General features: G+C 43.5%; 1 protein-coding gene across 3 annotated transcripts; it reads left to right on the top strand.

Annotated features, from left to right (window-relative positions):
- Positions 1 to 906: 906 nt before the first annotated feature.
- On the top strand, positions 907 to 11,362 carry SIX4 (SIX homeobox 4). 3 transcript variants are annotated; one of them, XM_049899306.1, is made up of 4 exons: positions 907 to 990; positions 1,198 to 2,033; positions 4,856 to 5,544; positions 9,832 to 11,362. In XM_049899306.1, the coding sequence occupies exons 1-4, from the start codon at positions 988 to 990 to the stop codon at positions 10,626 to 10,628; spliced, it is 2,325 nt and encodes a 774-aa protein (XP_049755263.1). In that variant the 5' UTR covers positions 907 to 987; the 3' UTR covers positions 10,629 to 11,362. The 3 variants fall into 3 exon arrangements, with proteins under 3 accessions (XP_049755263.1, XP_049755264.1, XP_049755262.1); XM_049899307.1 differs by lacking the exon at positions 907 to 990 and having other exon boundaries at positions 1,107 to 2,033; positions 4,856 to 5,088; XM_049899305.1 differs by lacking the exon at positions 907 to 990 and having other exon boundaries at positions 1,107 to 2,033.
- Positions 11,363 to 14,975: the final 3,613 nt, after the last annotated feature.

Below are 14,975 nucleotides of genomic sequence, written 5' to 3'. Positions count from 1 at the left end.
CAGAGGGCCTTCTTCCATCACATGCCTGGGATGTGGAAAGGGCTGCTGATCCTGCACTCATCTCCTGGAAGACACCTGCACCCAGAGATGGTGTTTCTACCAGTAATATCATCTTAAAGAACTCTTCGTACATTTACATTTAAAATTAAGTTTTCATGCTGTTATTTTAATCTAAAGCTTAAATCCCTTCCATTCTACTCATCCAGGATAAATGTATGGTTTAATATTCTACACGCTTAGTTATATCATGATCAACTCAGTTGGGCTACCAGTCCTCCAGGCAACTTAAGGTTTACCATATTTTTAAAGGCTTTGTTTTTATTTTCTCAGCAGGCTACATATACAGCTTATTTTGAGGTTTTCAAGCATTTTCCTCCTTTCGGCATTTTAATTTACAGTAAATGCTTCTCCCTTAGAACATTCCCTAGTGCTATTCTTGACCCTTTTAAATACAAATCCCTGGACAGAGATATCCGAAAAGGGGGCAGTGGTGGTGGTGGTGGTGTTAGGAAGACACTGGAGAAGCTTTAGGAATGTCTTCTTTGAAGTTTTGTCACCTGGATGCTGAGGGTAGTCTATTTGCTAAGGGTTTACCCGTCCAGACCTTAAGGCCGCACCATTAATATTCCCTCTGGAATTGTAGGGCGTCTCTTTGAAAGAATCCGTTGTCCAGTTTTCAGGCCACATTAGGTAATTTCCCGCCCAGGAGCATGGCCTGAAAAAAATGTCGGTGTTTCCCTTCAGGTATAAGTGCCTGGGGGTCAGTGGGAGAGGGAAAGGCAAGGGGTGGAGTGGGAAGAGGGTGATCGACAGGGATAGAAACGGTGTCTCCTCCCCCCACTGAATGCGAAATAGCCAATGAGGCGACGCGGCCGAGCCGGCCCGGCCGCCTGTGCCATATAGTATGCAGCAACCGGAGGAGTCACGTTGGGGGAACGGCAGAAAGCAGCTATCCGTTTACACTACTTTGCTCTAGCAGCTATCTTAATGGTGACTGCGTGGCCGGGGGGAAACCTGATCGGCCAGATCCAGCCGAAACCGGGAGGGAGGGAGTGGGCTTTCCGGAGGGGGGGAGGGGGAGGGAGACGAAGAAGGAGGAGTAAGAGAGGGGGAAAGAAAGAGGAAAAGAGTGCGAGGGAGTGAGGGAGGGAGGAAAATAAACAACAAAAAATGTCCTCTTCCTCCCCCACCGGGCAGATTGCAAGTGCGGCGGACATCAAGCAGGAGAATGGGATGGAAAGCGCCTCGGAAGGGCTGGAGGCGCCCCGAGAAGTGGCGGGGGGCGCGGCGGTGGGGCTGAGCCCCCCGGCTCCAGCCCCTTTCCCCTTGGAGCCAGGGGACGCCGCGGCCACCGCCGCCGCCAGGGTGAGCGCAGAAGAAGGGGCAGTGGCGGCAGCTGCGGCCGGAGCTGCGGCGGATCAGGTACAACTCCACGCGGAACTTCTGGGCAGGCACCACCAAGCCGCCGCCGCCGCGCAGACCCCGCTGGCCTTCTCGCCCGACCATGTCGCCTGCGTGTGCGAGGCGCTGCAGCAGGGGGGCAACCTGGACCGCCTGGCCCGGTTCCTGTGGTCCCTGCCCCAGAGCGACCTGCTACGTGGCAACGAGAGTCTGCTGAAGGCGCGGGCGCTAGTGGCCTTCCACCAGGGCATCTACCCTGAGCTCTACAGCATCCTCGAGAGCCACAGCTTCGAGTCGGCCAACCACCCGCTGCTGCAGCAGCTCTGGTACAAGGCGCGCTACACCGAGGCCGAGCGAGCCCGCGGCCGGCCGCTGGGCGCCGTGGACAAGTACCGGCTGCGCAGGAAATTCCCCCTGCCCCGCACCATCTGGGACGGCGAGGAGACGGTGTATTGTTTCAAGGAGAAGTCGCGCAACGCGCTCAAGGAGCTTTACAAGCAGAATCGCTACCCTTCGCCTGCCGAGAAGCGGCACCTGGCCAAGATCACCGGCCTCTCCCTCACCCAAGTCAGCAACTGGTTCAAGAACCGCCGGCAGCGCGACCGGAACCCCTCCGAGACCCAGTCCAAAAGGTAAGCGCCAACTTTCCTCCTTCTTCTCCCCCACCCCCTTCCCAGCTTTCTTTTCCTCCAAGCGCTCACAAACATGGCGCTTACCTTCCCCACCGGCCTGGTCCGGCTGCCCACCTCTCCCCGCCCCCCACCTCTTTCCCCAGTCGGGGGGGGCGGTGGCGAGGGGCGGGGGAACCTCCCTCACCCTCCCTCTTCTTCCCCCCAGAAGTTTCTCGTCGCCCGCCTAGGTCTCAGTCCCCGCCCCCACCTCGGCTGGTCACTGCTGCCCGGTTTCCCACCCCCATACTGCTGGCTTTGAAGTTGCCACTCACTCCCAGGTTCAGGCCGGGCAAAGGGAGCTTGTAGGAGCCGGGAAGAGAGTTCTCGCTGCCGCCCGAGGCTGCTGAGGCTGCTGGCGCCGGCCGGGGTCTGCACCTCCGCAGGGTCAAACCCGAACCCGCGCGCGCTCCACGACCCCGGGGTCGGCTGCCCCCGAGGCCTGCGCTGGAGGTCATTCTCGAGGCTCTGGAATGAGGGGAGTGTTGGGTGGGGGCTAGCGGCGCAGAAGGGGTCTGGGGACGTCGAGGTTTTACATGACAGAGTTAATCATTCACCCTGCCCGCTGTGGTTCCTTTCGCGGCGCGGCAACGTGGGGTGCTGGTGTGGCTCGGCTCTACAGTGTTTTGAAACCTGATTCTGAACTCCTTCGGATCGGGTTTCAGCGCTGCCGGGGTAGCGGGGACCAAGGACTGCTTCCTGGGACGCCGACACTGCGGGGTTCCCTTCTAGTATGAGCAGTGGGATGGCGGACAGGTTGGCATAAGGCGACAGCAGGAAAGGAGTGAGGGCGCTATAACCTCAGCACCTCCTTGAGCGCCCACCCTGTCGAGTTTGAACTCTTTGAGTGGCAGGTTCCCCTCCACCCACCGGAGAAAATACTGGGCTTGCCATTTCTTTTGTGCGTTCTCCCGATTCAGATACTTGGTGTGTATGTGTGTATTGTTGGGCGAGGTAAGCTAAGGAGAAACAAAACCCAAATCCACTGAGGTCAAGTCGTTTCCAACTCATAGCGATCCTATAGGGTAAGATAGAGCTGCCCCATAGGGTTTCCAAGACTGTAAATCTTTAGGGACGCTGAATGCCACATCTTTCTCCCGTTGAGCGGCTGTTGGTTTCAATCCTCCAACCTTCGGTTAGCAGCAGAGCACTTAACCACTGGGCCACCAGGGCTCCTTAAAGTAAGGAGAAGATGGGCGAAAAAGATAGTGTCTCCAGTCCCCCGCCCCCACTGGAGGGAGAGAATCCAAAAGTAGCTCGAGGGTTCTGCTCAGAGAGGGAATCTGGGAGCGGGGGAGCCCGTTTGGGCCAGGTGAAGGTGACCACCCCAGCGTTCCTGAACCCGCAGCGGCGCGTCATCGCCGCTGCCGCCTCTGCGCCCGGCTCCTGATGCAGGGAGGGGAGAAGGAAGGCGCTATCCTAGCGCCTAGCCTCGCGGTAACCAAAACAAAACGCGCACCGCGAAGCGCTTGCACTCTTCCAGACATGCAGAGAGACCCAGAGTTACTCCGCGCCACCTGCTCTTGGGCCGTAGAGGTCGCGAAACCCCGAAGGAATTTGCGGCGCCGGGGCCAGAGGGTGAGGACCGGGCGCGGCGCGCAGGCCATCTGCTCTGCAGCCTCAACTTCTGAGCTGGGCGCGTTCCCTAGGTCTCCCCTGCTCCCCCACACCATTCTGCCGACTTCACCACTCCCTCCATACCCCCGGCCCCAGCCCAGTTGCCTGGTTTAGGCCCCTCTCCGGATCTACCTCCCACCCGCACCCCGGGTGAGTCACTCTCGCAGACGGCGACGGCGGCTCAGCCTCAGCTCGTAAATCAAAGCGCTTTCTGCGCTCCTGGCCCAGCAGCCCAATCCCGGGTAATCCCCTCCCTTTGGCATGAAAAGGAACCGACCGCCGGGCACTGCAGGGATGTAGAATCCTCTGCTGGGCCAAGAGCCGCAGCGCTTCCAAACTGACTCTTATTCCTCCTTTCCCCCCGCCCAGCCTCAGACCAAACAGGAAACCCCCACCACTACTCCCACCCTGATTTGGTCTTTCCGCCAAACTGGGGAGCTGAGGAACACAGTCGTGCCTGAAACAGAAGGACTGAGGGAGCTGGGGAAGGGTCTGATAGTTACAAGGCCGATAAGTGACCCGCACCCCTTCCCTCCCACCTCACCAGGGCACTGGATGGTGTATGTTTAATAGGCCTCTTTGGCTTCCTTTGGAATCAAAAGCGACCGCATGTAACTGTTCTTGGGTTGAAAGTACTTTTCCCACAACAAGGACAGCCACTTTGTTGAATGAGAGAGTTGTCAGTCTGGTGGAGTAGAAGTTTGGGAGCAGGTGAGAAAATGGTCTCTTGTTAACTAACTGGCAAAAAAAAGCTGAACACTTCCCACCTGCTCTTTTGGCAGTTTCATCTACCTCCAAAATGACACTAATCTGAATTAGTTTGAGGGGAGGGGAATTCCTAAATAAACAAGACCAACCATCTCATTGGATGAATTTTTCCCATGTTCTCTGTGAGGAATTGCACTTCAGTGCTATGGAAACACATATACTGTTCTCTGTTGAGTCTTACTAGCTGCATTTACTGTTATTAAAAATTACTGGGATCTTCCCAGATTCTCGGACTGGTCAAAATGTGCTGAAAGGTCTCAGCCTAAACAGGACTAACAGACCAGCTGTGCTTTCTTTAAATACTGTCTTTGATGGGTTTAGAAGCGAGTTTTCCACAATGGCATTATGTAAAATGTCACCTCCCTGACCTTCTGAATGTCTTGATTTTCCCCTCTATACAGTGAGTCAGATGGCAATCCCAGCACTGAAGATGAATCCAGCAAGGGACATGAGGATTTGTCTCCTCACCCACTCTCTGGTTCATCCGATGGCGTCACCAACCTCAGCCTTTCCAGTCACATGGAGCCAGTATATATGCAACAAATTGGAAATGCTAAGATATCATTAAGCTCTTCTGGAGTTTTGTTGAATGGAAGCTTGGTACCTGCAAGTACCTCACCTGTCTTCCTTAATGGTAATTCTTTTATTCAGGGACCCAATGGAGTTATCCTTAATGGATTAAATGTGGGAAATACACAGTCAGTGTCATTGAACCCACCCAAAATGGCATCAAACCTTGTGAGCAATGGTATATCCATGACTGACATACTGGGGTCTGCCTCCCAGGATGTGAAGGAATTCAAAGTCCTCCAGGGTTCTGTGGCTAGCTCAACAGCCACCACCTCGTACAGTCCCAGTGCCCCTGCATCATTCCCAGGGCTAATACCCAGCACTGAGGTGAAAAGAGAAGGCATTCAAACAGTGGCTTCCCACGATGGAGGCTCTGTAGTGACTTTTACTACACCAGTGCAAATTAACCAATATGGCATTGTCCAGATCCCCAATCCCGGAGCACAAGGCCAGTTCCTTAATGGGAGCATTGGATTCTCTCCGCTACAGCTGCCTCCTGTTTCAGTGGCCTCTTCACAAGGTAAAAGTCTAATTTGGCACCATAATGCAACCGTGCATGTTGGTCAGCTGCTCTAATTAATGCGTTTTGTGAGAGCTATAGACAGATGTTACTCCTCAGGAACTTTGTCAGCTGCTCTAGCTGCAGAAGACCCTTGACTTGATTGTCCTTCTTCACAACACCCATGTAATAGCCGGCTTGCTTGAGTCTCTCACATCCTGGGGATGAGCTTTTATTTTCCAGGCAACTGAGTGGAAAAATACAGTTCACAGCAATCCTTGCCAGTTCTACAATTATAGAAATATGATAAGTCAATCAGTGCTTACAGAATAACCCACTGCTTGACATCTTAATATTAAAAATTAATAATATTGCTTAGAACACAAAATAAGTCTAGCAGTTGGTAAGAATGTGTATACTTTACCTACAGACTATTTATTTGACAAAAAAAAAAATGTTTTAAAAGAGCAAGCTGAAAAGACAGTATTCCTCCTGTCATCAAGACTAACAGACCTAAAGGAAAACCAGAGAAATATGTGATTGGGTTTCTAGTGTGCTCATGTGTATTCATCCCCTAAATGTGTGGGTTTATTTAAGAAGACAGCCATAAGCCTTATTTTACACGCTTGTGGCTTTACTACAGACAGCTCAGTCAGCCAGAGAGAGCTCTGATCTGAAATTAAGGAAACCTAAGGCTGATATGCCATTTCTTCACTGACTTTAAGCAAGTCTGGGTCACTCTGTGTCATTTTCTCTACACTGAAATAGGAATGGTTAGAATTTGGCAGTAGACATTGCAGAGCCCTTTGAATTCAGGAGTGAGAGATGTTAATGCAGGTTTACCTTCCTGTAAGCAAATCTGACTGCAGATTTTTTACAAAAACAAAGTAAGCAATGCTTGGCCTTAAAGGTTCGCTTCCTGTAAGATTGTTTACCAAAGAAAAAAATCAGTTCATGCACAACTCATCTCTTTCCACAACTATGATTTACTTATACTTATTTGAGACATTAATGGGCAAATTATTGTGGGGTAAATTTCATTTGGTATATTTGTTTTTCTTCAGGTAAAATGGTGGTAAAACACAACAGTCCTGCAGCGTACTCTTCATTTTTTTTTCATTATTCCAAGCTATGGAGAGAGTTGAGCTAAGACACAATCAAATATAGGTCAAAAATATGAAAACCAAAGGGAAAGCCAAAGTGCTTAGTGTTACAATAATTTAATTTACTTTTCTAAGAGTAGATAACATTTTACAGAAACAAATTTGAGCAAAAAGGTATGGTATGTGCATTGAGAAAAGAGAAAAGCAAAAATTTTTTGATGTGTAATCTAAAAAAGTGCTACCAGAAAATTATTACTAACTAATAGCTTTTTTTTTCTAATAGCTAATTTTTTAAATGGGACATTTAATAGGGATAAGGATAGCGTTTTCAGTTAAAATTGCTAAGATCAAATGACAGGCCGTCAATCCTGAGACCATCTGGGTGAGTTGAAGGCATAAGTTTAACCAGATGGGTCCAGGGAGCAATGTTTCTTTTAAGAAGTTGAGTATTGCAATTTGCAGTAAGGCACATTTTGCAGATTCCACCTTTCTCTAAAACAGATAGCCTTTCTTAAAAATTTCTAGACAAGATCATCTTTCTATAGTTGGGATTTATATGGAAAAGCAAAATATCCACGCCTTTTATTCACTTTATACTATAAGAAAATAAGGGTTTTTTTTTCTTACCATCGTTAAAATATTGTTATACTTTATACCCATATGATTTTTCACTTAGATTTTTGTACTGATTTTAAAATTATTGTCCAATTTATAATTCAATTGCAGTTGTACCTAAAAATCAAACTTTAGATCACATCGGCTTCCCCCCTTCATTTATGTATATAATAATTTCCATTCAGAAATATTATTTATATTCAGTGGCATTTGGGGGAAATATAGTATCTATTATGTTATTTTGGAGTCCTGGTAGTGCAGTGGTTAAATGCTTGGCTGCTAACCAGAAGGTCAGCTGTTCAAACTCACCAGCTGCTCTTCTGGAGAAAGATGTGGCAGTCTGCTTCCATAAAGATTACAACCTAGGAAGCCCTGTGGGGCAGTTCTGCTCTGTCCTGTAGGGTCACTATGAGTTGGAATCGACTCAGCGGCAGCAGGTGTTTTTTTGTTGTTGTTGTTGCTGGTATGTGATTTTGGCTCTGTCAAAATGTGACTGATAATTTTGTTCACATTCACCCTGGCAAATAATTTTACACACACATAAGTAAATAAATAAACCAAAAACCCTTTGCTGTCAGGTCAATTCCAACTCCTAGCGACCCTGTAGGACAGAGTAGAACTTCTCCATAGAGTTTCCAAGGAGCCACTGGTGGATTCGAACTGCTGACGTTTTGGTTAGCAGCCAAAGCACTTAACCACTATGCCACCAGCGTTTCTGTAGCTAAATAAGTAAGCATCTATCTCAGATGTTTTTTGCAGTCTAAAAAAAGTTAAAATATATTTACATTGGTGTCAACCCTTTTTGAATAAAAGCAATTGTTTCGTCTCTTAGGCATTTATGTTAGGGAAGAACCCAAACATACCAAGAAATGTTTTTTTTAACACCAGTATTTTATTGAGGAATACTTTCTAATGGTTAAATATTTGAAAAGAGTTCAAACATAGTGTTTTAATTTTGCTTTTCTTTTAAAGAGATTCCCTTGCATTTAGGGTACTTAAAAATGTTTGGAGAATGTAGATATAAACAGCCCCGTGGCACTTAAGTATCAATTGTTGTTCGTTGCTGTCAAGTCATTTCCAACTCATGGTGACCCCATGTGTGTCAGAGTAGAACCACTTCATAGGGTTTTCAAGGCTGTGACCCTTTCGATAGCAAATTGCCAGGCCTGTGTTCCAAGGTGCCTTTGGCCGGGTTCAAACAGCAACCTTTCTGCTGGTGGTCGATACAGGGGGCCATATAATCACAATTATTCTAATAATTCAAGAAGGGAAAACTTCTGGGTAAACTACCTTTAACATTGAGTTGTTTTCTCAAAATGTAAAGTTTATTGAACATTTAATTTCAGATTAGCATTAAACAACCCATCTGAATTATTATGTTACAGCCCCCCTTCACCCGCCCATCTACCTCTCCTCAGTAGCAGGATTTGAAGGCCTAGACCATTTGAATGCCACCATTTCACTGTGCCTATTACGTAAAGACTCAGGAGGAAAAGGGTTTTATTTGATGTACATGGGAGGGGTCTGATCCATCTACATTGAGTTATCTGATTTGAAGATCTTGTCAGCTTTCAGCTTACTTTTTTTTTTTAACCTCTGGTCTCTACAGACCATTATAGTCAGAGCCTCAAAAGATAGAACCTTTTAGACGAGGATTAGCTCTGCTTCTATATGTTAATCTGTATTTTAAAAAGCAATTCCAGTTATTATTATTAATTCTTCCTATCATCACAGCACTGTTTGAAATTTCAGATCTAGCACAACAAAAGAAAAAAAAAAACCTTTCGAATGTTTGTTGACTTGACATTACTTTATGGCTAGTTCGGTGAGTGTTTGAAACTTGCCTGTACAGGTTTATATGGTTAACTTTAAGCCCTGGGGTAACTCATTTTGCATGGTATTTTCTACATTTCCATTATGTCAGTTTCTGATCCATCCTGAACAAAGGCATTTTATTTTGTATTTGTTTTCTAGTTCTAACTGGCAAACTTAATCATCACCATCAACTAAGAGATATCAATTGGTAATAATAAACCAGAAACTTGACTGAAATGAGAACTTGGAAAGGATTTTTTCTCATACTTGGTTTCTAAGCCAGTAATTTTGACTCCCAGTTGGTCAGCAGAATCACCTGGGGAGTTAAAAAATACATAGACTCTAGGTCTTACCTGACACTTAACTGAGTCAGACTCTTCAAGGAATAAAACCAAAAAAAGAGTTACCATTGAGTCAACTCTGACTCGGGCAGCCCTGTGAGTGTCAGAGTAGAAATGTACTCCATGGGGTTTTCAGTGGCTGATTTTTTAGAAATAGATCATCGGGCCTTTTTTCTGTGGCACATCTAGGTGTACTCAAACCTATAACCTTTGGGTTAGCAGCTGAATGCTTAACTGTTTGTACCACCCAGTGAATCTATAGTGTAAAGTGTTCCAGGTGATTCTACTAAACTAGTTTTGGGCTAAGGTTATTGTATACAAGTGTTGTTTCTTCATCGATAATATACCTCCGGAAAATCATATATGTAAAACTGTAACTTTTTTTTATTCCCTATCACTTTCATCAATGATAATCTGTACTTTATTCTTTCTAGGTAATATTTCAGTAAATTCAAGCACTTCAGATGGGAGCACGTTTACGAGTGAGTCCACCACAGTCCAGCAAGGAAAGGTTTTCTTCAGCTCTCTTGCTCCCAATGCAGTGGTGTACACTGTTCCTAATTCAGGCCAGACTGTAGGATCTGTTAAACAGGAAAGCTTGGAGAGGAGCCTGGTGTTTTCTCAGTTGATGCCTGTCAATCAGAATGCACAAGTAAATGCAAACCTGTCTTCGGAAAATCTCTCTGGGAGTGGCCTCCATCCTCTGGCCTCCTCATTAGTTAATGTATCCCCAACTCACAATTTTTCCCTGACTCCCACTACACTACTAAATCCCACCGAGCTCAACTCTGACATTGCCGATAGCCAGCCAATGTCTGCGCCTGTGACAAGCAAATCTACTGTGACGTCTGTCAGCAACACTAACTATGCAACTCTTCAGAACTGCTCCCTTATTACTAGTCAAGACCTAATGTCAGTCCCTATGACCCAGGCTGTCCTCGGGGAAATAGTTCCTTCAGCTGAAGACCAAGTGGGTCACCCCTCCCCAGTAGGACACCAAGATTTTGTCAGAGAACATGGTTTGGTTCTGCAATCAGTAGCTAACATAAAAGAGAATTTCTTACCAAATTCTGAGAGCAAAGCAACAAGCAACTTAATGATGCTAGACTCCAAATCCAAGTATGTCCTAGATGGCATGGTTGAAACTGTCTGTGAAGACCTGGAAACAGACAAAAAAGAGCTTGCCAAGCTCCAGACTGTCCAGTTGGATGAAGATATGCAAGATTTATAAACTTAATTTCCCGTTCATTTTTTGGCATCAGCAGACAAATCTTTTCAAGAAGCCCTGAGGACTTTTCCCATTTTCCCATTTAAAGGAAAATGCTCTAGTTTTGCAAGTAAATATATTCAAGAGACTTTGGACTGATCTAGGTGAAGATCAGGTTAAATAAATAGGAGTGGAACGGAATTACCGTAACCTTTTTGCTCACATAGAATCTTCCCTTTTTCATAGATGGAGACAAAGGAACAAGATTAAGTGTATCAAGTCAAAGTGTATCATTTGGTTCACTTAATATAATTCTGAGATCAGAATGGAACTTGATAAATAGTTTTTAGAAATTAAAAAGTGTACATCTAACATAGAAAATTAAATATTGGTACAGAGCATCAGAAACAATGCAATTCTTTTTGTTTACTTTTACTCCACGGGCATTGATAAGGTTAAGAAGCATAAATGGTACTCCAAACTGTTCTAATGATGTATTTTTGAAGTTAAGTATCTTAAATACATATCTCTGACAAATATATTTCTGTGTTTCAGCATTTTCACGAAAGTCTTGGCTTAAGCCTGTACACATTTCCAAATGTGATTACTAGTAGTTCAGTGTAGCTGAGAGAGTTTGAAACTCCACTGAAAACTCTGAAACAAACTTCAGTCTGAATGTAAATATATTAGCTCTATAAGCAGAATTGTGAGTAATTACAGTGAATTTTATTTATACTGTATGTGTTTCTCTTATACTTTAGGCGCTACAAACTGAAAAGAAAACTGTTTTCTTACTGTTTAATTTATTCTTATTGTTTGAACAGGAAGTAAACATAGTTATTTCCAACAAAGTTTTACTTTTTGTAGGATTTTAAAAGTAATTTTTATCAGGAGCCTATTAAGGTCAACATTAATAACACTGAGGCAGGAAATCAAACTCCCAATATTGGAATTTTGGTACTTTTTTCCACATCCTTGCTCCTTAATTAGCAACTCTGATTCATTTAAATATGTTTTTCTATAGAATTCTATGTGCCTTTTTACCTTGTGGCCTTTTTATTATTCTTACTAAGGTACAGAATTGTCCACAGAAGCACTGATGGTTCTTTTCTTCTATCCAGCAGGGTTAATTTCACCACAGAATTGCTTTAAATCTGAAGAACTTAAGTTTCACAAATATTATGTATAATGTTTATGATATAATGAATGAACTAATTATGGTTGATGCTTTTCATTATAATGAAAATAACAACAATTAAATTACAGACTACCATGTAAGGTAGGCTATAGACTATCAAAACAACCATTTTAGAGTAAAGAAAGACTATATAAAATCTATGGAGTAAAATTCTTTCCTGTTGAAACTTAGTTCTAAATGTTTTGAATTAGTTATTACTTTATGACACATGGCTCTTGTTTGCACTATATTATCATGTCTTTTATAAAAGTAAATCTTTTGGGTTTCTGTGGGAAGCTTGTTTGATCATGTTGTGAGCAGTGGTTATAATTTTTATCAGGACTCTGAACACAAGATGTAACAATGCAAATAACTTATGTGTAGTGAGTAAAATTACTCTGTTCTCTTTTCTCAAGAAAAGTGAGAAAATGATCTTTTCAGAGATCACTTAAGGTTGTTGAACATAAAGATGTTACCACATCTTGCTTTATTTAAGATCAGAACAAAGGGTCCAGTCTAGCTCTCTACATGTCCATTGGCCAAGCAGTTGAATAAGGGCCATAGAGGGTGTAACTTTTGTTGTTACTGCAAAGGGAAGTTGCCGGCATAGATATAGAGCCCTACAAAGAATTCCTCTCCCATCATTTTCATAAAGAGCTTACATCCCTTTTTTGTGGAATTAGTGGATGTACCTAAACTGCTGAAACTGCATGTTCTTTGTTTTGTTTTTGTACCAAGTCAGGTGTTTTAAGAGTTCTCTTCCACTCTACAACTACTTATAAAGCTTGTTTTTTTTCTTTAGGTATGTGCTGATCATGTTACTGAGATTAATAAATTACATGGCTCTATAGTGTAGTTTTTATAGTGTAGTTTACATGAAAGTGATGTTTTCCACTTGATTGCTGCAGATATCAAGAGTTTGTTACTTATTTGAAAATACCCATCCAATAAGGTAGGTGGGAAGATTTAAACAGTAACTGGAAAAGTTTTATATGTCTTCCAAAAATACAATAAGCATCTCATTCAGAATTCTTCCTCTTTTCTCCTTTAAGAAAAGGAAAAGATAGCACAAAACTTACGAGTTACACAAGAAACCCATTCATACTCCCAATGTGATATAACCAGGTAGCTGTACCATATACCAAGTAAGAATCAATGCACATCGTAAAGAACTTATTGTTCTTTGCTGTTCTCAGTAAAATAAGGGCCAGTTTATATGTAGCCCATGTACATGTGAATGGAATAAGATAAACCCCATGATCTCCTTGCACAAAATTGCAAATATTTTTTGCAATACCAAGGGCCAAACTCAGAACCCTTGGAGTTCATGTGGTAGAACTTCCCTCTTACATAAACCAATGCTTGAAGATGCTGCAAATGACCCTCTATGATCCCTGCCGAGGAATCAGAATGGGGATAAATAACTCTCCCTGCAAACCCCAAACCCCTGCTGCTGGCTGTGGGACTTTTGGTGTGAGCCTATCTATGCACTCTGTCAGCCAGAGTTTGGCGTTGAGCTCTTAGTTACATCTAGTAAAAGACAGTCTATTGTTTAAAGAGTAGGTGCATTTGTTCCTCAAGCAAGCAAGAGCACCTGTGTTGTACTGCTTTATATCTTATGTATATTTATAGTAATGAAAACAGTCTTTGAATTGTACATGTTTCAGTGCCTTCTGTTATGAAAGGCAGGTAGATGTTAGAGCCATAGATAAAAATCAGTAGTAAATTGCACATCGACCTTCAATCTCCCTGTATATGCCCTTGTATCTTGCATGTTAAAAGGTGGATTGTTGGGCATGTGTTGCGGCCTGCCCTGCTACATGCTAGACAAGTGTGCATTAGTACATAGCCACAAGTTCTTCATTCTTTGAAATGTTTTTGACGGTTCATCTCATCATAAAAATATAAATCAGGAAAACTGGGGGGAAAAGAATTATATTTGACAAAAGATGTTTCAAAGTCTTCCTAAACCTATTAAATAGAGCCTAACAGTTTCTTTGTATCTGTTGGATACATTTAATGTTAATTTAACATTACCACCATCCATACATTTTATTAATCAAAATCATATAGCATGTGACTGTTTTGGCTTTCAGGGCTCTCAAAAATGTTTTTATTCTTTTGTTGCATGTACTGTATGTTTAGAGGCAACCAGTTATATACTCAATATGGTTTTACTGTGCCTTATGCAAAGAGTAAATCTATACAGATTGTCTATCATGGGATGGGTAACAAGTCTTTACTGCACTGTTAGGTGATGGCACACAGAGCATGTCCTGGAACATTTCTGTGCTTAATTACCCAACCAAAGAGATCTAAAGTATGTATGTCGTACTGTAATAGGGGTTTATGCCTGGACAATTTAAGTGTTTTATTTGTTTTCTGAAATGATGTGAACTTATTTTTCTAAACACTATGCTGAATAAACTTTATATTTATACACATCTTGTGTTGAAAAAGTTATTTGGAAAATACTGCTTGTTTGCTTGCCTTAATGTGAGTAACCCACCTTACTAGACAAAGGACAGAAAATAATGTTGATTTTGGTTTTTTTGAGAGTAAAAAAAGGGGGGTGGGAGAAACCCATGCAAAAATTTTATAGGCTGGCAAATATAAGGCCAAAAGGAATAATTTTGAGAAAAAATTTCTGTTGGTCTTCGTACCTACAAACCCATTGCTGTTGAGTCGATTCCAACTCATAGTGACCTTATAGGACAGAGTAGAACTGCCCCACAGGGTTTCCAAGAAGCAGCTGGTGGATTCAAATTCCCGATCTTTTTGGTTAGCAGCCGAGCTCTTACCCAAGTATGCAATTCATTTAATCAAACCATACCGTATACTCGGAGCTAAAGGATTAGATTTCATCCTCCTTCAAAGGAATGAAAACCCTGGTGGCGTAGTCGTTAAGTGCTATGGCTACTAACCAAAAGATCGGCAGCCTGAATCTACCGGGTGCTCCTTGGAAACTATGGGGCAGTTCTACTCTGTCCTGTAGGTCTGCTATGAGTCGGAATTGATGGCAACTGGTTTGGTTTTTTGTGGTTCAAACGAATAAATGTGTCAGTCATTTTTGTGTTCCAAGAGCTGAATGTGGTGTCTGGCACACAGTAGGTACTCCGTACAATTTAGTGGAATTAAAAGGTCCAAAGATACATCTTATTGAAAGAGGTCGGTATCACCCACCACAAGGTACT

Source organism: Elephas maximus, chromosome 10, assembly GCF_024166365.1.
Source record: "Elephas maximus indicus isolate mEleMax1 chromosome 10, mEleMax1 primary haplotype, whole genome shotgun sequence".
NCBI lineage: Eukaryota > Metazoa > Chordata > Mammalia > Proboscidea > Elephantidae > Elephas > Elephas maximus.
Note: the sequence above shows the minus strand (reverse complement) of the source record. Positions and strands in the feature narration are given on the sequence as shown.

Excerpts from the sequence above, each read along its gene's own strand:
- SIX4 (XM_049899305.1), top strand. The coding sequence starts at position 1,171 with ATGTCCTCTTCCTCCCCCACCGGGCAGATTGCAAGTGCGGCGGACATC. Across the intron at positions 2,034-4,855 it reads TCCGAGACCCAGTCCAAAAG|TGAGTCAGATGGCAATCCCA; the intron begins GTAAGCGCCAAC and ends CCCTCTATACAG. Across the intron at positions 5,545-9,831 it reads TTCAGTGGCCTCTTCACAAG|GTAATATTTCAGTAAATTCA; the intron begins GTAAAAGTCTAA and ends TATTCTTTCTAG.